Source organism: Ipomoea nil, unplaced genomic scaffold (genome assembly GCF_001879475.1).
Source record: "Ipomoea nil cultivar Tokyo-kokei standard unplaced genomic scaffold, Asagao_1.1 scaffold1361, whole genome shotgun sequence".
Classification (NCBI taxonomy): domain Eukaryota; kingdom Viridiplantae; phylum Streptophyta; class Magnoliopsida; order Solanales; family Convolvulaceae; genus Ipomoea; species Ipomoea nil.
Window position 1 is genome coordinate 672,802 of NW_017617789.1, and position 22,938 is coordinate 695,739.

At 32.6% G+C, this 22,938-nt stretch overlaps 2 protein-coding genes across 2 annotated transcripts; one reads left to right on the top strand and one right to left on the bottom strand.

Annotated features, from left to right (window-relative positions):
* Positions 1–4,421: 4,421 nt before the first annotated feature.
* On the bottom strand, positions 4,422–6,875 carry LOC109185746 (photosynthetic NDH subunit of subcomplex B 5, chloroplastic). Its single transcript, XM_019335700.1, has 5 exons — positions 6,523–6,875; positions 6,340–6,403; positions 5,185–5,247; positions 5,014–5,072; positions 4,422–4,921 (listed from the first exon to the last, which is right to left on the bottom strand). The coding sequence occupies exons 1-5, from the start codon at positions 6,772–6,774 to the stop codon at positions 4,685–4,687; spliced, it is 675 nt and encodes a 224-aa protein (XP_019191245.1). The 5' UTR covers positions 6,775–6,875; the 3' UTR covers positions 4,422–4,684.
* Positions 6,876–8,196: 1,321 nt separating this feature from the next.
* Positions 8,197–12,724, top strand: LOC109185738 (U-box domain-containing protein 43-like). The gene is made up of 4 exons (XM_019335691.1): positions 8,197–8,542; positions 8,824–10,085; positions 10,211–10,529; positions 10,896–12,724. The coding sequence occupies exons 2-4, from the start codon at positions 8,856–8,858 to the stop codon at positions 12,392–12,394; spliced, it is 3,048 nt and encodes a 1,015-aa protein (XP_019191236.1). The 5' UTR covers positions 8,197–8,542; positions 8,824–8,855; the 3' UTR covers positions 12,395–12,724.
* The last annotated feature ends 10,214 nt before the right edge of the window (positions 12,725–22,938 follow it).

The following is a 22,938-nucleotide window of genomic DNA, read 5'->3' on the forward strand; positions in this document are numbered from 1 at the left end:
TCCCACAACTTTTGGGATCTTATTATTTTTGGTGCACAACTTTAATTTTTTTTTTTCAATTTTAGTGCATAACTTTGTTATATTTATATGTTTTGGTCCTTCCGACCAAATTGATAGTGAAATGTTGCGAAATTTTATATTTTTAGGGGCAAAATCATCATCACAAGGAAAGATCTTAAATATCTAAACAAAAGAAAATTCATATTAAGAGAAAAAGAAGGGTTTGCCAATCTTCGACGCTATAAATCTCATAGATTTGTGTCTAATTTCTGCCCGTCTTTCTCATTATTCTCATCGATCAAGCACTCAAAAATATGAGTTTACAATGGTTTTTATTTAGATATTGAAGATCTTTACATCTAAAATATAAAATCTGGCAACATTTCGCCGTCAATTTGGCCAAAATGACCAAAACTGATAAATATAACAAAGGCATCAAAATTATATTAAAAATTTTTTTAAAATTGTGCACTAAAAGTGATAGAATTTCAAAAGTCGTGAGACCAAAAGTGAAATTAATTCATTTAATAATGTGAAAATATGACCACCTTGTAGATATAAGGATAAGTTTAAGCTATGTCTGGCAAACCTAGCTGAAAAAATAGCTGAAAGCTGAAAAATTGAAAAGCTATAAGCTAGGAGCTAAAAACCGAAGAGCTGTTATGTTTGAAAGTGCTTGGTAAAAGTAGCTTTTTGATAAGCTGATAAATGTAAAAAGACTAAAAAGGACATCTTCATAAAATTTAAATTAGTTTGCTTACCTATTAAACTTTAACATTTTGTCTTCAAAAAAATTAACATTTTAAAATAAAATTATTAGCATAATCATGATCTAGCGTTCCATAATGAAGTAGCAATTTTATTGCGAATCTCCTTCATCTCATAATAATAATAATAATAATAATAATAATAATAATAATAATAATAATAATTATTATTATTATTATTATTATTATTATTATTATTATTATTATATTGTTGTTGTTGTTGTTGTTGCGGTGAAAGTTAGGAATAAAGGAGAAGAGAAAAAGATTTTAACTGGGAAGGGTAAAGAATGTCATTTTCTTTAAAATAATGAGAACAAATATGGAAAAAAAAAAAGTTAGAAAGCTACTAGCTTATTTTGAAACGCTACCTCGCGTTTTAAAATAAACTCTTATTTTAAACTACGAGCTTATTTTGAAAACAGAACTTATAGCGCGCTTATTAATAACTTAAAATAAACTATAAGTTCTTAAATAAGCTCTGTCAAACAAAGCCTTAGTCATTTGTGTGAATGATGGCAATTGGCAAAGAGAGTGGAGCAGTGAGGCACAGAAAGTCAAGGTCATGATATGAACAGATCTGATACTAATTTCCAGCCTGAAGTCTTGACTACGTTTCTTAGACCTAGACTACAGGCAGAGGTTGATCCAAACTACAGACCAAACGTCACGGGACATTAAATCTCATACATACCAAAGTTGACAGAAAAATAATCATATGACCATTTCTAGCTCAGCTCGCTGGTTTTTTTTTCATCCCTCTGAAATACATTGCACTTGCAATATAATTAATAATTGTGACAATTCAAGTTCAATTCATATGGTAGTGTTGAGCGCAGCATGAGTTGAAGTTAATTAACATCCACTACCAGATGGGATATGATGTTGGGTTATGCTGTATTGGAGTGGTAACCAAATAGATATATAGTCAAAACTACTATACAGCCAGTAGTATTTCCATTGTATGCATAATAATTCCAGGTCTGCACTTGAGTATTTCACACGTACATAGCGATATATTAGACGCGTTATCAAATGTTGTCCAATATGTCACCTCTTCTCCATCATTTATTTCAACCAAACTTCCAAGTTGCTTGCTCGTGTTTTTGATAGCGGTTAGTAGATATTAGATTGCAGATTGTGTTAGCGGGTTTATTTGACTAGCAGATTGTATCAGCAGTTTGTGAAAAAATATTTGGTAAAATTAATTTTTTAGATTAATGGTTAATATGTAAAATGACGTTCATATTATTATTATTATCTAATAAAAAAATTACAATTTAAAATAACAACAACAACAGTAGTAGTAGTAATAAAAATAAGGAATAATGGTCAAATTAAATAGGCCACTAAACTGCACACGAGAATGCAATTAGGCTACTGAACCTAAAAAATCTACAATTGGGTCCCTAAACTAACCAATTTTATTCAGTTTGTCCAATTTTTCAGGTTTCTCAAGTTGCTAACAGGTTACCCTCCACATAGGATGCATATATGGCATTTTTTTAAAAATAGTTTATTTTTAAATTAGTTTTTTTAATGTTTAATAAATAAAAACTGAAATAATTTAATTTACTAATTTGTTTCCTATTAAACAATCAGATTCCTTGTTTAGGTCAAAGAGATTAATAAGACTTCTCGCAGACTTCATCACAGCCACCTTCAAATTAGATATGCGTAATATATTTTACTTTTTCCATCTAACAATAGTACTGCTAATGTATAGTATTAAAATAATTTAATTACTGCCAAATGTATAATACGGAGTATAATTCAATTACTGTATCGTGGCCAGGAACAAATAAAACAATTAACAAATTATTTAATCGAAACTATTGTAATTTGGTGATTTTTGAATTTTAAAATAATTAATTTGTATTGGTGATTTGTGAATTTTAAACAAATACAAATTATTTTATTTAAAAAAAAAACAAATTATTTTAGTTTTTATTTATTAAGCATTAAAAGACTAATTTAAAAATAAATTATTTTAGTTTTTATTTATTAAACATTAAAAAAACTAATTTAAAAATAAATTATTTTTTTTTAAAATGCCACATAAGAATCTTAGATGGAAGGGTAACTTGTTAGCAACTTGAGAAACTTAAAAAATAGACAAATTGAATGAAATTGGTTAGTTTAGGGACTCAATTGTAGGTTTTTTAGGCTCAGTGACCTAATTGCATTCTCGTGTGCAGTTCAGTAGCTTATTTGACCTTATTCCTAATAATAATAATAATAATAATAATAATAATAGTAATAATAATAATAATAATAATAATAATAATCCAAAACAAAACAAAATCATATGTAATTTTTTTTTTAAAAAAAAAAAAAACAAAAAAACCTAAGGGTGATGATGTGATGAGATTGATCCCACATTGAAATTCCTTAGAAGAGGAGCATTTGAGCTTAGAGGAGCAATGCTCCTCTTCCAAACCAAATGCAACGTCAAAAAGGCTCCTTAATTTATGGAGCTTTACGGATCCTTTATTTCATTTCTTTATTTTTCCTTTATCATTTTTCTAATTTTTTAATTTTTAATCTCCATTTCTCTAATTTTTCATTTCCCATTTTTTTAATAAATTTAATTTTTAAATTAAAAAAAAATTAATATTTTTTTTTTGAATGCTAAAAAAAAATTAATATACTAATACTAAATGTACAAAAGGTAACAAAAGTTGATAATAAATATTATTAAATAAATTACAACTATTTCAACTATTTTAGTACATAGTTTGATTACAATACAAAATGCGCAAAACACAATTACTCAATATACCATTTGTACATTTCTATAACGGTGGTGGTGGTGATGTCTTTGTTGTTGTTGTTGTTGTGCAAAGTGAAAAGGAGAAAGGAAAATAAAAATAATAATATTATAATAACACAACTGTGAGCATAAGGAATTATTGTGTGCTAAGGAGAAGGGAAAAAGAAAAAGCAAAAAAAGAGAGTGCTCACAAGAATTCAAACTAGTGACATCTTGGAATGCAGCAATGTTCACTCATATTTCTCCATTTATTCATTTGAGAAGTTTGAAATGGACTTCTCCAAAATTGCATATAAAGTTGGAGAATGAGGAGAATTTAAAAAATAAAAAATTATAAAAAATGCCCCTCTATAATATGCCAATTATCAATGTCACCCCTGAATTATGAGTGGTGTAAATGTTGGCCCTCAATTATCAAAACGGTGCACATATAGCCCCTCCCGTAACGGACATGTGGTTTTCCGTTAGTGTACGACACTGTTAAGTCGGATCAAATATGTAATTTAGTTGTTTTTTCCCTCTCTCGATTCGAAGTATCAGCGATAGACAACGGTGGGGAACCATATGTCCGTTACAGGAGGGGCTATATGTGCACCATTTTGATAATTGAGGGGCAACATTTACACCACTCATAATTTAAGGGTAACATTGATAATTGACATATTATAAAGGGGCATTTTTTACAATTTTCCCTTTAAAAAATGAAAGAATTGATTTTAGTAAACAAGTTTTTCATTTCCCACTTTTTCAATTCTCTAATTTTGGTTTTCTAGTTTCTCAAACTTTCAGCTACATGGAATGGGATACAAACTAAGGATGTGTTTGGTTCATAGATTTAGATATCAGGAATGAGTATCAAAGTCGTAAATTGTCTTACAAGCTTCTTAGCATACAATCATACACTCCCATCAAAAACTTAGTATAATGTAATGAAGTTTGGGTTGACAAATATAAAAGAAAAGCTTGTGATTTTCTACATTTTATAGGTATAATTGTGAGATTATTATATTGTTTTCAACATGGAACTCTTCTTCATAGCCTTGCTATGACTGCTCCAACATCATATATATCATCTGCAACTTCTTGGAGCTACATACATTAATTTCCAAAGAAACATCATCATATCATATCATATAATTTGGTTCATCTATCTCTTCATGATGTCATCTGCAGTTGTTGTGACAGTGAAATCCCAGAGGTCTCCATACTTCTCATTGAAATCCCAGATGTCCATGGTGTTGTAATCTGATATTAACTTCTCCCTCGCCCCTCTCTCCATGCTGTAAATCTGTGGCTCAAAGTTGTGTGCCTCACTGGGTTTGTCCATTTCAATGATGCAGAAGATTATTGTGAACACACCTGCTCCAATATACAAATACTCTCCCTGCATATATATTTGTTTTAGCCACACATTATATTCCAAAATTTGCATTGAAATATATATATATTGATCTGAGGAGTTGTGCTTATACATACCGGAACATTGAAATACATCCCTGCTGCAATTGCAGGAAGAAACATCCATGCTATAAAACCTACTCCAAACCAGCACACACAGGCAGGTGAATAAAGATATATGTGAACTTTCCACCATTTTTCTCACATGAATTTGGTAGATAGATCAGAAGATAGCTATTATATTGGTACCTTGAAAGCCAGTTGGTGGTCCAATCGAATTATACTCTGCTGAGAGGGTTTCCCAAAAACCACCTGTAACACATTTTGTTACAACCATAGTGTTGTTACAATTATTATTATTATTATTATTGTTGTTGTTGTTGTTGTTGTTGTGGGACAGCCATTTTCTTAGATAGTTATAGACACTTAGGTAGTTGGTAGTCTTATATTATTATGTATAAATAGCTACTATGTATTTGAAGAAGAGTGACTTTGAAAATTGATAATTTTGAAAGGAAAGATTAGGCAGAAGAAGCACTCCAGAAAAGCTTCATTTTCATTCTTAAGCTTCTAGGCATGTGACGCGATCCTAGATATCCCGGTCCATAATACATTTCAGATCACAAACATTGCACCCAATAGTTATGTTGTGCAACCGTGTGCACCATGCAAAACGACGTTGTTTTGACTAAAAACGCGCGTCCCATTTAAAAAAAAAAAGTTCAGTTTCGATTCCCCTCAACATCATTATGTTGTTCATTCATTCTGGATTTTTGGTTCATTCATTCTGGATATTTAGTTCATTCATTCTGGATTTTCAATTATTCATTCACTGTGGATATTTAGTTCATTCATTGTGGATATTTAGTTCATTCATTGTAGATATATGATTCAAATTATGCACACAAAAATGCTATTATCGGGAATCGAACCTGATTTTTTTTCTTTTAAGTGTGACGCGCGTTTTTAGTCAAAACGACGTCGTTTTTGCAACCGTGTGCACCATGTATGGTGCACACGGTTGCACAACATAATTTGCTTGTAACATATATTTCCCAAACAACTTAACCCAAAACAAAGATTTCAATACTGACATCCTATATATCTCCTTGAAATGAAAGTCACACTTTAAGATAAATGTTCGAGTTCAAGGAGACACAAATGATCGAGTCCTGACAATCACAGTACGTGTGAGAGTTTTACCTAATGTAGTGGGTTCTTTGTGGGCACTAAGAACAGATACTCTAACCAAATGGGCCATTGATTCACCATCATTTACTCATTAACTATATCCTGTCGGGTCGGGATGTAGGGCAAGAAAATTTCACCTTTTGTGTGGGCAGGCAAGATAGGTTTCAGTTTCAGTAGAAAATTAAAGTAAGCCTCATTAAAGTAGATGTTTACCTTTTATATCTTCAGCTTCATAGTATGTATGATGATCATCATACTTCCCATACACAAAATCTTCCTGCAACCATCAACAAATAAAGCTCAATTTCTATACTATGAACTGTTTATGTGTATAATAATAAGACCACATTTAATTTAATTTACTTCAAAGACAACAAATATTGTAAATAAACATACTGCGGCAATGCCATTAGTCCTAAACTGGTCAACAGGATCTTCATTAAGGTCTGGCTCAATCTCTGCAAACCCAGCATGCAGCTTTCTTGGTCTCTTACCTTCATGTTTTCTTCCAAGATTCAAAGAAAATGGTTTTATGTTACCATTCATGAACACCCTATGCTTCACTTGACATAATCTTTCAGGTTTTGGAGACCCGAGTTTAGGCACTGGAATTTTAGAGACCAGTGACAGTGTTTCTGAACCAGCCATTTCCTTCCTGCTAAAAGCTAGATGATGTTTAATTTTCTTGAAAAACTTTGAGAAATTAAGTTATTGAGTGGGTGGATGAGAGCAGTCCATTTTTGTATCTTATCCACTTTTTCGTCATGGATGGGCTGCTTTTTATGTTTTGTGTTTTCATAATTTTTTTGCCATGATAAGGCACTTGTTTATTTATTTATTTAATGCATAATAATGATAGTGCCTCGAGTCTCGAACTCGAGCCAGATTATCTATAGGACTATCTAAAATTCAATAGGATATTATTCGTACCTATCTCATATCTATTTAGCACTACTCTCATATCCCACTACAAGAAAAATTATGAATCACTGCGAAATTTAGAGTAAAATTCTGTCGCGAATCACGTTTTGCGACGGAATCTATTCCGTCGTTTATCGACTTGTCATATTTTTTTACACGACGAAATATTGTACAGGACCAGCAATCCTAGCCTAATATGGCAAATGTATTGACAGATGCTCCATTGAGACAACAAATTCCGGAACAAATATGTTCTCCAATTTACATAGAATTATTGAAATTTCATAACCTAATCTTGTCATTTCTTCAACTTTAATGACTCTTGCAGTTAAGGTTTTTAAGAAAATGCTTAATTCAGTTACTGCTTCTTAAACCTTGGTTGGCGACATCTTTCGAAATGCAATGGACATCAACCTTTGCATGAAAACATGACAATCATGACTCTTCATTCCAAATAGCATGTGTTTGCTCATATCTACGCACCTTCCCATATTTGACACATAACTACCGGGAATTTCAGATTTTCACTCATTCACATAACACTTATTTCTGCTTATTGTCTAATGAATAACATGTTTTTGGATATTTACTTGTGGCAAGGTTTTTTTCTAACTCTTTTCAATCTCTTACAAAAGAGTTTCAAATCTTCTCTTACTTTCGCGTTGTCTTTTGTTTTACCCTTAAAACCAGGAAGCAACACTGGGAGGCCGTCAAGGGATTCTCCATTATTTGAGGGGTTATATGAAGCATGGTATTGTATTTGACAATCAACAAAGTGAGCCTTTGGTTGTAGGTACGTATGTGGATTTGGACTATGCAGGTGGTTTGGATAATAGAAGGTCTACGTATAACTAGGTATGTTTTTACTCTAGGAGGATGACCTATATGTTGGAGATCATCAATTCAGTTTATTGTAGCATTGTTTACAACTGAAGCAAAGTACATGGTTGTAACTAAAGATGTTAAAGAAATCTATGGGTTTCATGTTTAATCTAGGATTTGGATATTGAGCAAAGTGAAATTTAATTGCTCCGTGATAGAAAGGGTGCCATTTATTTGGCAAAGAACCAAGTATTCCATGCTAGTACTAAGCATTTTGATGTGAGACAATTAGTTTATTATGGATACACCAAGTCAAGCGTCCTGTTGAGTAAATTATACTACTAACATTTCGAAATTAATCCATGAAATCTCCCGAGAAAAAGTCAATCGCTGAAATTGTCTTGTTTCTTCCCCCAATTTATTTGTCTGACTTTTGATTAGAAGAAATGTCAAGAAACAATGCAGTCAGACATCTGGGGTCTTGTGTCTTCATTTCATTGATCCCAGAATTTCTTCCCAGAAAATGGAAAGAAAGTCACTATTGGCCACGAATTTTTTGTTGGGAATCGGTTGACCTCTTGACTTCAAAGTCCATGGGGCTCCTTCCTTGCTGTATAACTCAAAGCAATCGGCAATACAGTTATCTCAAAGTGATGCTAACAGGTTCTTGAAGGTAACCCCTTGAAACCCAGTTTTTTTCCTTAATCAGTAATCTTTCTCGGTAATTCATGCTTGACTGGATTTCTGTAGATATCTGAGATATGTCTGTCCTTTTGTTAATTTTTCATAAGATGTTAACATAGTTCTGATGAAGTATTTTGGTTCTGAGCAAGTGCATAATTTCCTCTATCCCATTGACGACAAAGTGTTTGATGAATTGTGGGTTGTGTTTATTTGTATATATTGTTGGAGAAAAATTGTAATAGTTTCCCAAATTTTGTCTGTTGGTTCAGGATCAACTTATAGAAGATTTAGCATTTACCACAATGGCAGAGATAATACCTATTGGAACCATTCTGGCTCTCCTCACAAGCCAGGTGATCAAAACGGCTCAAGCTGCGAATGATGTGATCTTTGAGAAGGAGAGTTTCAAGAGTCTAGCAAAGCATCTTTTGGACATTGAGCCTGTCTTAAAAGAGCTGCAGTTACAGAAACTAAATGATTCCCCGGCTGCTAGACAAGCTTTAGAATCCCTTGAAAATGATGTCAAGAAAGCCAATAACTTGGTTGAGAAGTACAAGAGCCGAGCACGTTTCTACTTGCTCATCAAGTGTAGGCATATTGTCAAAGAGGTGGAGGATGTGACTAGGGATATTGGGAATTCTTTAGCGGCGTTATCCCTTGCTAACATTGAAGTCCTGTCAGGGATTTCTGATGAGGTGAATAGGTTGCAAAAGGAGATGCAAAGGGCAAGATTTGAAGCTAGTCAATCTGAGCTTCAAATTGTTGACAGGTTAAATCAATGTTTAACAGATCAGACACATGACCAGGAGTTTGCGAATAACATGCTCAAGGAGATAGCAAGGGCTGTTGGGGTGTCAGTTGAGCCAGCTGAGATAACCAAGGAGCTTAATAATTTCAAAAAAGAAAAAGAAGAAGCAGCTAGCAGGAAAGAAAGAGCCGAAGTTTTATTCTTGGAACAAGTTATTGAGCTGCTCTCTCTAGCGGATGCTGCAAGAGATTACGAGGAAGTCAGGAACAAATATTTCCAGAGGGTTAAAATCATAGAGCGGTATGACCCTAGAGAAGAATACATCCAGCCATTTAAAGCTTTTATCTGTTGTATAACCAAAGAAATTATGGTGGATCCTGTTAGCCTTTGCACTGGTACTGCATGTGAGAGAGCTGCTATACAAGCTTGGTTTGACTTTGGGGAAAATACTGATCCAGAAACCGGTGAAGTACTACAAGTTTTTTCCTATCGACCAAACCTTCAACTCAGACAGTCAATACAGGAATGGAAAGAACTGAACTATTGTATCTTTATCAGGTCATGCAAGGCAAAATTACTTTCTGATGCAGATTCATTTATTGAAGAGGCTCTAGTCAAAATCCAGAGGATTATGAAGGAAAATTCAATAAACAAAGAATGGATCTCAATCGGAGGCCTTACTTATATTCTAGTTTCTAAACTTGGTAGTTTGATTGATGGAAATCTTAAATTGAAGTTGATTACTACCTTGAAGGATATCATACAGGGGCATACAAGAAACAAGGTAAGTCATTTAATTCGTGTTTCTTAAGAAATTGTACAAGTTTAAACACATATAACATCTCTGCTTGTACTGCTTCCAGAGTTCATAACTATAAACTGAACATAATATTTTCCATAATTTTATAGGGTATATTTGTTGAGAATTCAGGTCTTGAGAACACAGTAGCATGTTTGTGGTTGGAAACAAGCTTATCAAATGCTGCAGTTGAATTGCTGTACGAAGTTCTGCAAGATAGGCCTGGTTGGAACATGTCCTACTGTGCAAAACTCTCCCAGCAGTGTAATACAATTCTCTCCCTTGTCTACCTGCTCAAAAGAGAGGTTGGTGTGTCAGTAGAGAAAGCAGAAGAAATCCTATTAAAGCTTTGTGATGAAGATGAGGAGAACATTATTAAGGCTGCTAAAGAGGGCTGGTATAAGCCTCTCGTTGATAAGATTATTCAAGGTAATAATGCCTTTTCTCTTGGCCAATTGATGCATAACAGAATAATTAGATAGGATTAATTTCTTTGAAATTGATGCTTCAAAAGCAATAAGTTGCATGTTATAATTGAATAAACAGTGATTAAAAAAAAGATTATAGAAAGCGAATATATGTAGCATGGCATTAAGCTATGTTTGTTCAAGCTTCAAATTGAAACATTTTAACCTGTTTTTACGTGAAATGACACAATTCACCTGCTTCTTAAATCTTAACATAAGATAAAGGGTGGTTATACCATGCCACTCATCAGTAAAAATGGCACTTCTATTTTGTTTCTTTGAGTTTAAAAACTTTAAATGCTGCTAAAATCATTCAGTGGCTTCCTAGGTTCAGCACCTTCAAGAACATCAACTGTGGTGGCACTTCTTGGTTTGGAACTTACTGAGGATAATATCAAACTTCTTGGTGAAAAAGGAATTATCCCTTCTCTGCTGGAAATGTTGTCTGGAAGCTTTGAATCAAAAGAAATTTCATTATCTGCCCTCATCAAATTATCACACTGCTATGATAACAAGAAGCTTATAGCTGCTGCAGGTGGGGTCCCTCTCATCGTAAAGACGATGTTCTCTTCCCATTTGTACACTGCTATCATTGCTAAATGCTCAGAAATTCTTGCAAATCTTTGCAAGAATGGAGATGCAATGAAGTTCCTAGTTGATGAAAACGGAAATCAACTCAAAGTAGAGGTCATCATTGGTGACCTGTTGGCTTTACAACAGAATCTTGACTTCTCAGACATTGTTCGAAGGCCCGCTTTGCAGGCATTGCTCGGAATCTGTCAATCTGAAGCTGGACTTATTAAGTCCGCAGTTCTCTCTGCCAGTGGTGTTTCAGTTGTCCTACCGCTCCTCGATGACTCTAACCAGGAAATTAGAGAAGCAGCAATCAGTCTTCTCTTTCTGTTCTCCCAGCATGAACCCGAAGGAGTTGTAGAGTATCTTCTTAAGCCCCGAAGGATGGAGGCTTTAGTTGGTTTTCTCGAGAATGATGTCAAGGGTGATGTACAAATGGCTGCAGCTGGTCTCTTGGCCAATCTTCCGAAATCAGAGGTGTCACTCACTGAGAAGCTAATTGAATTAGGTGGACTCAAAGCTATCATAAACATTTTAAAATCAGGCACCATGGAAGCAAAGGAGAATGCCTTAAGTGCTCTTTTCAGATTCACAGACCCCACAAATCTCGAGTCTCAGCGTACCGTGGTTGAACTTGGTGCATTCCCATTGCTCATAGACTTCCTTAAAGTCGACTCAATAACAGCGAAAGCAAGAGCAGCCGCTCTCTTAGGTGATCTGTCTATGCGTAGTCAAGAACTCTCATTCATGTCCAGAAAAGACGGTTGTTGGTGTATTATTAACCGAGCTCGTGTCCCTGTATGTCCCGCACATGGCGGCATCTGCAGCACAAGCAAAACATTTTGTTTGTTGGAGGCAAATGCTTTGCCAGATCTTGTTAGACTTCTAAAAGGAAAAGTCCATGCAACGGCTTACGAAGCCATCCAAACATTCTCGACACTAGTTCAGGAAGACTCCCCTCACAGAGGATCCAATGTGCTGCATAAAAATGGAGCAATTGCACCAATAATAGATGTTTTGAACTGGGGATCAGAGTCATTGAAGGGAGAAGCTTTGGTGCTTCTGGAGAATGTATTGATGTCAAGGGAAATGGTTGACATCTATGGACAAAGTGCAAGAATACCACTATTTCCTTTGACAGGGCGTCGAATAAATGAGGATGGTCATCTCCAGAAGAAGGCAGCTAAAGTGCTGTTACTTATTGAACGTTATTCAAGATCATCAAGATCTCTTGTTGCAGGGATAAGTGGCTGACAACTCTCAACTGCTCCAAATCTCACATAACACACAAGTACAATTTCAGGTTCTTCCCTCAACACTCTCAAATTTTATTAGGATTTTGACAATAATAATGTTGTTGTTGTGGTTGGTTTTGTTAGTTGTTATTGTGTATTTTGTTCTGAGCATTTTCTTTTTTTTTTTTTTAATAGAAAAAATGTTAATTCATTTAGTTACAAGGATATCTCAGTATATTAGCTGTTAGAAGGGATCACCATATTGACAACCAGTGGATGAGGTACATGTCTTTGTAAAAAAGGTTAAAGGATAAAAAGTATTTTAACATGCATTATTTTAAAAGTAAAATACAATTTACCTTTAATTTTTAGATTTGGTTTAAATATTCTAATTGTTCACATTTCCAATTCTCCATTAACATCTTTCTTCAAAAAATACAAACACCTAACTTAAGCTAATGAATAGGGTTTGCTGTTTAAGGGAAAAATTTTGCAGAGTCGTTGGACGCCATACGTGTCGTTGCCTAGCTACTATAGAGTATAGACGCAATTGATGACAAACTTTAGGTTTTAATTTCATTTTCTTAAGATTTTGACACCTAGACTTTTTTAAGGACCATAATGCATTATCAATTAGTTAATTTTTGGTCCGGTTTGTTGCTTAAAAGATCCTCATTTAGGGAAACTCTTGCTATTAAGGAAGTCCTTTCGTGGACTAAGAAAAGAGGTTTTACAAAGGTCTTGATCTATTTTGATTGTCAGACCGTTTGTAAGTTGATCGATGGCACTTTGCATGACTTCTTGTACGCAAGGTGTGTGATTAGTGAGTGTTGGGTTATTCAACGACACTTTAAAGCAATGTCTTTTCAGTTTCTTTCTAGATCAGCAAACAAGCTTGCTCATGCTTTAGCTAGCGCTGCTTGTTCTCAATCTTGTTCTTGTTGGTTGTCTTCTGTTCTTTCTTGTATTGAACACTTGTTTAACAACTACTCAGATGGTGGGTCGGGTGGACAAATCCCACGCACCTTAAGCACAAATTCACGCACATTAAGCACAAAACACACCCACTTTAAGCACAAATCTCACGCACCTTAAGCACAAAACTCACGCACCTTAAGTACAAAACTTACGCACCTTAAATTTGACATAGATGCAAAAATTACCAAATTGACACCTTAAGCACAAAACTTACCAAATTGACACCTTAAGCACAAAACTTACCAAATTGACTTAGAAGTCGGTAATCCTGAACCTTGATCTAAGCAAGATCAATGGCTCAGATTAAACCCCACACCCGTACCTGAGGCGCCCACCCGCACCAAAACCGACTTATATATATATATATATATATATATATATATATATATATATATATATATATATATATATATATAATGAATTTTATTATGTGTAAGTAATTTAAATATTAGTTTTTGAAAAAAATAATAAGATGATAAGTGGTAGGTATCCGTAGTTGGCACCCGCACCCCGTATGGTGGAGGTGAGTTTTGAAAAAGTCCACCTCATGTGAGTGTGGGGTGGGATGGGTGAAGAAAATATAAGGTGGATCGTCTGATGGATGTAGCCTTCCTTGACTCACCCCCGACCCATTGCCATCTATGCTGGTAGCAGGTGCATTAAATGTGTAGACCGACTTAGTTAGTATAAATAGGAGGATCTCCCCATCATTTCTTTCATCTCATATTCTCATTACAACAATTACCTACTACTTGTAATCTTCACTCGGTAACATCACTCTACGGGAGGTTCACTCTACATAGCAATATACTCACTTCTTGTGACCATCCACTTGTAATCCTTTGTTAGTTGTAATACTACTTAGCTTTGGACCACTTAGTCATCACTCGATAGACTGACCCCCGGTAGACAGATCGACCGATTGACTTATGAGCGTCCTCAGCACGTATTCACGAACGTATTTATTCGTAGTGTATTCGTAATCACCGGTTCCATTTACGCTATCAACGTGCTAATCTTGGAAGACACATCAATGAAAATTTCAACTAAATTAGTGACATGTTTGTCGTTCTCTCCTGATCTAAATAACTAGTCTCCTCACCCTTAGAGGTCGGACTTGATCAATGTTTGATCAACAGTTTAGCCATGTAATCAACATATTTACCGTATTATCCATCAACAATATCTAATGAAAATATTCTTAAATCAACAATGGCAAAACATTTCTCCCGAAAGGTTAAATCCTCAACCTCAAGGGCCTCACATTTTGTCCCGACATAACATTTGAGAGGATATAAATCACGTGGTTCAATAATGACTCAGCAGCCAAATATCAGTGGCATAAGGGATCTGTCCACTTTAAGTATAATCTCCACATTGCTGCTGACGAGGTTCGAACTAAATACGATCTATTGAACTAGTGAGTTAAGGTTGTGTGGGCAAAAATGACAAAGTACTTCAAATACCAAAGGATAACAATACGACCTCCACCAAAAATTGCTCTAATTGTGGCCGACGACCTATTAACTTAATTAAGAAAGTGTCAAACTTACTAACTTAGCCATCGTCATCATATATCGGTATTCATACGATTCCTATTAATTGTTGGGAGAAGAGGCATATATATATATATGCAGGCCACCAGCAAGGACCGCAGACTTGCAAGTAGAAGAAACATTCAGACCACTTGGCAATCAGAGTCCCTACGTACTACCTTGAATTATTGTGGGCATACATACTTGGAAAAAATCTTTTTCGTCCCACACACAACTATTGACTAATACTGTACCTAAATAATGCAATGCAGTCTAAATTATGCTTAAGTAAATTGTGTAAATTGAAGTAAGAACTTGTAAATTTATAGTGGCTCAAAGGTAATGTAGTCTCTCTACTCCACTCTTCTTTTAACGTTTAAGAGGTAATTTACTTGTAAATTTGTTTACTCGACAATTTACAAGTGAAAGCAAACAAGTACTTTGATCACAAAGCCAATACTATTTGGGCAAGTTTTCACAAAGCTTCCAAAGCCTGGTACTTTTCCTTTATCAACAAGAAGTGTAGAGATCAACAAACTTCACCACAAAGGTTGAATATTCTCCAACTAAATGAGACTTGATAAAACCAAAAAAAAAAAAAAAAAAAAAAAGACTTGATAAGTTTGGTTCTTCTTTGAATCTCTTTAAGTCTCTATGATGATCGGATGTGGTCGTATTGAATGCTTTGAAATAATGATTGATACTTTTATCTCATGAATTTCTCTTTAGCATGCCTCATATTTATAGTTGAATTTCTAATTTATTCGTTGGAGGGAAACAAACTTGAATCACCAATTCAACTTTTTGATAAAATAATAAGTCAGGATTTGACAAGTGTAGACTATTGTCCAACCACTGTGTTATACTTATCCTAGAAATCTGGTTTTTGCATATTATATTATATTCTAAAGCAGTTTTACTTCTTTTGGCAAGTATCCTCCTTAAAGTGTTGTTGTTGAATAACTCTTGTTGCTAAGCCTTACTATTGCTAATATCATAGTTTGCGTAACCATTAAAGTTTTGTACAATGTTGTTGAGTAACTCTTGTTGCTACAAACTCTTGATGTTTTGATTAAATCGTCCTTACATCATTACTAGACTTGTATTGCATTGAAGTTTTCTTGTATTATATTTGTCACTAAGAAAATTTTGTGTGATAACTTGTATTAAGAAGTTTATAAGGAAATTTGGAGGTTTAATTTCTAATTCTAATTTATACTTGCATCATCGAAATCTATTTATACATTTATTCATAACATCTTCTCAGTTATACATATGACCCTTTAATTAACTTACGACGCAAAGAAATGTTGGTTTTATCATAGGCAAGAAATTTTGTTGCTCTACTATGGTCATCGTACAATAATAAAGAAGAAAGAAAAAAAAAACACTGTTATGGAGATTGGAGAATTGCCAAAGCATTCCTCCTTTAATTATAATTTCTTGCCCTATGGTTTAATTAAATGGAGATTTATTTGCTCCATAAGTTGAATGACCACCATATATAGGGACTATATTTCAACATCCAAAATAATTAGGAAACTAAAAGTGTGATCACGAGGCACAACTCAACTAGTTAATAAATTCAAAGTAAATGAGAAATTTTGATTTTTTAGTCGTCGTAGGGTGCAACATTAAAAGGGACATGTTGACTAAATGAGATATATCTCGTGATTTACCTCATTTATTAGTCTCCAAGAGAGGAGTGATGATGCACGGACTATCGAGTTTAGGGTTCATACTTTTTTTTTTTTTTTTTTTTTTTTTTTTTTTGAAAACAAACAACCATAAACTTCCTTAATTAACTATCAATTTATTATATCATATCGTAACGTTAATTTTTTATTGAATGTGTCTTATCTACTTAAATATATACGATCAAAATATCATTGATCAAAATCTAGCAAGTTCTATCAAACACACTTGACTAATTCAATTACTAATAAAATTATACACTTTGAACTTTACAATTTTTTTTTTTTTTTTTTTTGGTACCATTACAAATTATTATTATTATTAGGGAAAATTACATTTTTTGTTCTCCAGTTATACTCGTGGTACAGACTTAATCCCCAAAGTTATATATGTGACCCTCTTTAACCCCAAAATCATGTATAAATTGGTGAGTTTAGTCCTTGAATGATCAAATCCGTCACTTTATTAATTAACATATTGGTGGAAGAAATAATTTTCGATGGGCTAAAATCACCATTTCGCGCATAACTTAGAGATTAAAAATGGCCATGCATATAACTCATGAAATAAATTTATACCACATGTATAATTGAATGATCAAAAATACATTTTTTTTCTTTTTATTATAATTATAATTATTATTTTATTTAATATAATTTTAAATTATTTTATTTAATATAATCATTATTTTACCGTAGAATGAGTACATTATACACTTATTTTGTGTGACAAGCATGCATATTTTACCGTATAAATTTCTTGTTTGACACTCTAAATAGAACCTTCCAATAGGAACAATGGTCTTCTCCATGTTGCTTTTGTTTTTTGTAGTCCACGTTTCCACAGAGCCATGTACTATGGTTTGACTTAATATTAATTGATTTGATTACTGAATTAATTATAGTTTATTAGTAATATATCAAAATCATCGTTTGAACAAAACAATGGATAATTGACTTTGTTATGGTCGTTCACATACACAAATTTTTCTCCGACCAACCGCGAAAAATTATGTTAGCAGGCAGGATTACCTCAATTTAAGCAAGTTAATTAAGTTAACTAAAATATTATATTTACGCTAAATTAATTAATTGATAAGTACCCCTCAGAAAAAAAAATAAAAATTGATAAGTAAGTTTTGTAGGTTAGCCAGCGTAGTTAACAACTTGATTATGAAGTTTACACATTTACTGTGGGGAAACTTTTTTATGGATCATATTAACAAGCTAAGTGCTCTATTAAAAGGTTATTTACCCCACTAGACTTTTAACTTATCTAAAACCAACAAGGAGTATTATTAAATATTTATTTTTTGTGTCAAAAGTAATGTTGAACAAAACAACGATGGGTGTCTGTTCGCCATGTAGGTTTACTCATTTAGCAATGTCGTTTGATTGCTAGTGATATTGAAAACGTGTCTGTTCGTCATGTCAAGAGGTCAACGAACCAGGTGGTTCATGTGTTAACACGAGCAACTGATTTTTCGTATGTCCTTAAGTCGTGGGAGTCTTCCCCGCCTAGTTGTATTTCGCATCTTCTTATTAATGCATTTTATCCCTTTTGGTTTTCACAAAAAATAAATAAATAAATAAAAATGATGGGTTAGTCAATTTTTACTTTAGTCACGAAAGATAGTATGATCGAATAATTTTGTTGTGCGATTGATAAATTCACAAAGGTTAATTTCCCTTCAAAAAAAAAAAAAAAAAAAAAAAAAAACTCACAAAGGTTAATCGACATTAAAGCATGGGGTTTCATAGCTTCTCTAAAAAAATAAAAAAAAAAACTTTTTTTTTACTCCATTCTCAAAAAATGTTACTCATAATTTTTTTAGTGCGCGTCTAAAAAAATTGACCATATTTTAAAAATAAATGATAAAAAGAATGCCATTTTACTAGATTACTTTTGTCATAAAAGTTTATTTTTAAATGAGATATACTTTTAAGGGTAAATTGAGAAAAACATGCATAATAATAATAATAATAATAATAATAATAATAATAATAATAATAATAATAATAATAATAATAATAATAATAACAACAATTATTATTATTATTATTATTATTATTATTATTATTATTAATATTATTAATGTGTATAAAGTAAATAGGAATATAGGATATACCTTGTTTAAAACAGAAAGGGTAAATTTTGTTTTTAGAGAGATTATATATAAATCATTTTATTTTCAAAAAATATATATATATAAATCATTTTTGTTTTTGTTCCACACAATAAAAATTATAACGTAACTCAATTACAATTACTTTAATTTCTCTGATTTACGGGAAAGCTCACAACTGCTATCCAAATGTGAGGAGGCCGATAAACAAATCTAAATTTATCATAAGTGATCGATTCAAACCAATAAGGCTAATAGACTGTTTCTAAGCAAATTATCGTGTGTTGTGTAGATCACGTGGTCTAAAACAACATCGTTTTGATGTTTTAAAAAAAATCTTTGCTCTGCACGCGTGTTAAAATATTCTAGGGTAAGACAATGTATTTTATGAGTTAGAATAATGCACTTTATGTGTTAGAATAATGAAATTTCTGGAGTAAGATAATGTATTTTATGAGTTAGAGTAATGTACTTTATGTGTTAGAGTAATATACTTTATGAGCTAGAATAATGTATAATGTATATTTTATGTGTTAGAATAATAATGAAATTTCTAAGATATGATAATGTATTTTATGAGTTAGATAATGTACTTTATGTGTTTTTGGACCATGGTGGACCACGATTTACACAATAATGATTGTCGTTTTCATCCCTTAGGGTTGGGGTTCAACCTTTTGGAGGAATGATTGTCGTTTTCATGAGAGTCAAACTTAGAACCTTATAATAATTATAAAGCTAACTGTCCAACCAATTTGATTGAGGGTTGCTCTACAATTACTTTAATTAACTTTCTAACATTAAACCTCCTTAGAACTATAATACACGTACAAATATTATCTCTAAATTAAATAACCGCCTTAGATCGACAACCCTCTATTAAAAAAAGTAAATAATTTCTTGAGTAAATAATTTATAATCTCTAAATTAAATTATGATACATATATTCTTCCAAAGGTTAAACCACAACCCTAAGGGTTCCACACCTCGTTCCGATGGGAGGATGTAAATCATGGTAACTCAACCGAACATGAACTATAGAGACTAAACCTTTGCTTACTACGCACAAGGAGTCCCTCTCACTTTGAGAGGTTGCTCCCACACTGCCGCTGCGGAGACTCAATCCCTGATCATTCTTCCAACTTTTTACCTCTATGACCAGTTGAGCTGCTCATGCGGACTATGATACATATATTGTTGTGGTGTAAACCGTACCGAACCCCTGGCCTGGTCATCAAGTCTTTCCTACTAATGTGAAAGTTGGGAGATGTTGATGGGTTTCGTGTTGGTTTTGTTCTTTGTAGCCCTATCATCTCCAACCATATCATAAATATAACTTCATAAGAGACGATATGATAATATATGTACGTGGTCAAACAGTGCATGTATAGTATTATCTTTTCGGTAAGGAAAGCCACCGAAGTGCACCACAATTAATCTCGTATCCATCGTCCAACCTACATCTATCTTTTTGTTTATTCTAACTTTTTTTTTTTTGCTTGCATTATGTAAAGTTGTCCTCTGTGGGTGCAAGTTGGTGGATGGCTGTTGGTGAACTGTGATAGATTATGTTTGCATTTATGACAAGAAAGCTAGCTTCACACCTTTCCGTATTCATCTTTTTTTCGTTTTAGAAGCTTCCGGTTTACCTAGTGATACAAAAATTAGAATTATCGAGATCAGATAAGTCTCAGTAGTCCTGACAGTTACAGAGTGAGAATTAGATTATTCTAAATTGCATGTACATATGTCAAAGGCGGGTTTTTCTTTTTTCCTCTTCTTACAAAAATTTCAAAATAACTTCTTAAGTCTTCTCTCTTCAAGTACTTCGTCTCCTATTTCTTATAACACATACAACCGAAAAACTAATGAAAACCTTCAATTGAAGGTGATCTTATAAGCACTAGTGTAAAAAGTTCTTGATTTCTAACTCGAGTCACGTCTCATAATTTCTTATATCCACAAGGCCTTAGAGGTTGATAGTGGAATTATCTACTATATAGATTGGGGTTCAATTTAATTTTTTTTTGTTTTTTTCTTATTTAATCTTTGAAACCAAAAATAAAATTAAAAAAATGCAATAAGTTGACTTTTATACCCAGATTTAATTGTGTTTGGTTAACTATTATGAGGAGAGAGAGAGGTGGGATATGAATGACTTGGTAAGGTCAAAGTATGCATGCAGCGAGCTGCCATTATTTTCGGAGAAGTTTCATTTTCATTAGCTTTGTGCTTTCCCATTTCATCCTCCATCACCCCCCATTCTGCTCTCTGCTCTCTGCTCAAGGAGATAGAATTCAACAAATCCATTATTAGCCATGCAACATGCACCACCTTCAATTCATTCTAACGTACAATTATATATATATATATATATATATATATATATATATATATATATATATATATATATATATGTATGTATATGTTTAAAGGTCAAACTTCTATGAGAATTAGACTTTTCCTAATAACAAATAAATCACATTCTAAAATTTAAAGAAAAAAAATATGATGATATTTATGTAATTATAATTGTGCATTCGAAAACGCTTGAGAATGTATTAGCATAACTTTTTTCTAAATGAATGTTAAGCATTTTCAAATGCACAATCTAATTACAGAAATACCACTATTTTTTTCTTAATTTTTAGCACTTGATCATCTTGGGGATTAATCTTATTTGCACATACATACCCTTATTTATATATATGTGTATGTATTTGTGGTTCAAATTAGAACAATTCCCCTATAAAAAATGATGGGTACGAAGTATGGACTGGTCTTATCGATCCAGTTGGGTGAATAAAGATAGTTGATGAAAAATAAGGAGAAAAGAAATGGGTTTAAATTTTATAAATATTACAAACTTGAAAGTTTAGAATATATATATATATATATATATATATATATATATATATATAATTGACCCATCTTTATTACTAAAATTTAAATCGGGGGGGGGGGGGGGGGGGGGAGTGAAATTAGGTGGGAAAAGAATTATAATTTCATGGGAGATGAATCATGTGGGAATAAAGTGGTAATTTAAATTACAGTGTTTGGTTTGCAGGAATAGAATTATTGCGAATTTCAATTTCAATGTTTAGTATACATAGAAATTGAAAGGAAATTAGTAGCTAGTATAAAGTGCAAAATGCTTATAATAATAATAATAATAATAATAATAATAATAATAATAATAATAATAATAATAATAATAATAATAATATTATTATTATTATTATTATTATTATTATTATTAATATTATTATTATTATTATTATTATTATAGATCCTAAATGACTAAATTCAAATTTTACTTTTGAAATTTTATGTAACACGCTGTAAATAAACACTAGAATTGCATAACAAAAAACAATAAAATAGACAATATAGTTTTGAGAAAACATGTTTAGTTGAGGTTGGACTACTAATTGACATTTTGTGTTGAGCGTAGCAAAAGAAGACACGCTATAATCGAAAGAGAGATGTCAAACATTAATTTTAGGTTAAAAAAAAAAGGGGTAATTTTGTCTCAAAGTTTTTTTTATTTTTATTTTTTTTTTGTTTTGTTGTTTTTATTTTTTTTGTTTTGTTTTGTTTTTTTGTTTTTTTTTTTTTTTTCGTTTTGAGAGCGAATCGATCATTAATTCATTGAATCATTGTTCAAAATGTTCACAAGAAAAAACGGAGTAGTGTCATACCATTCCTCGCAACCTGACACAGAAAGGGTCTCCCTAGCAACGGAGTGGGCGGCACAATTAGAAGATCACCTTACAAAACGGAATAAAAATATCAAGGGGCCATGAGATTCTAATTCTTTGAAAATGAGAGAATTTTAACTCCGTAATTGCAATTTACTCCAAACAAACAAATGAAGTTGCTTGCCTTTGGTATTATGTAGAAATTAGGTGGGAATACAATTGTAATTCTCACCAACCAAACGCCCAGTTTATGCTCATTTGAACCCCTATATATAATTTATTTATTTATATTTTTTGGCTACTCTCCTTGCGTTTTCTCCATTATATATCTTTCTCGATATTTAATGGTGGATGGTTTTCTATCTTGTCAACCATGTATCAAGACACCTAAAATAATGAATATATTATTATATGAACCCATTTCCATATGCAATTGTTCCTGACTTGGTGAGAAAAATTGGTAACGTCACAATCTCCTCGTCCCTTCACATTAGAAAATATATGAACTCATTTCCATATGCAGTTGTTC

Coding starts and splice junctions, on each gene's coding strand:
- LOC109185746 (XM_019335700.1), bottom strand. CDS start 6,774: ATGGCTGGTTCAGAAACACTGTCACTGGTCTCTAAAATTCCAGTGCCT. Junction 6,404..6,522: donor GGACTAATGGCATTGCCGCA/GTATGTTTATTT, acceptor TGATGGTTGCAG/GAAGATTTTGTGTATGGGAA. Junction 5,073..5,184: donor ACCACCAACTGGCTTTCAAG/GTACCAATATAA, acceptor GGTTTGGAGTAG/GTTTTATAGCATGGATGTTT.
- LOC109185738 (XM_019335691.1), top strand. CDS start 8,856: ATGGCAGAGATAATACCTATTGGAACCATTCTGGCTCTCCTCACAAGC. Junction 10,086..10,210: donor AGGGGCATACAAGAAACAAG/GTAAGTCATTTA, acceptor ATAATTTTATAG/GGTATATTTGTTGAGAATTC. Junction 10,530..10,895: donor CGTTGATAAGATTATTCAAG/GTAATAATGCCT, acceptor GTGGCTTCCTAG/GTTCAGCACCTTCAAGAACA.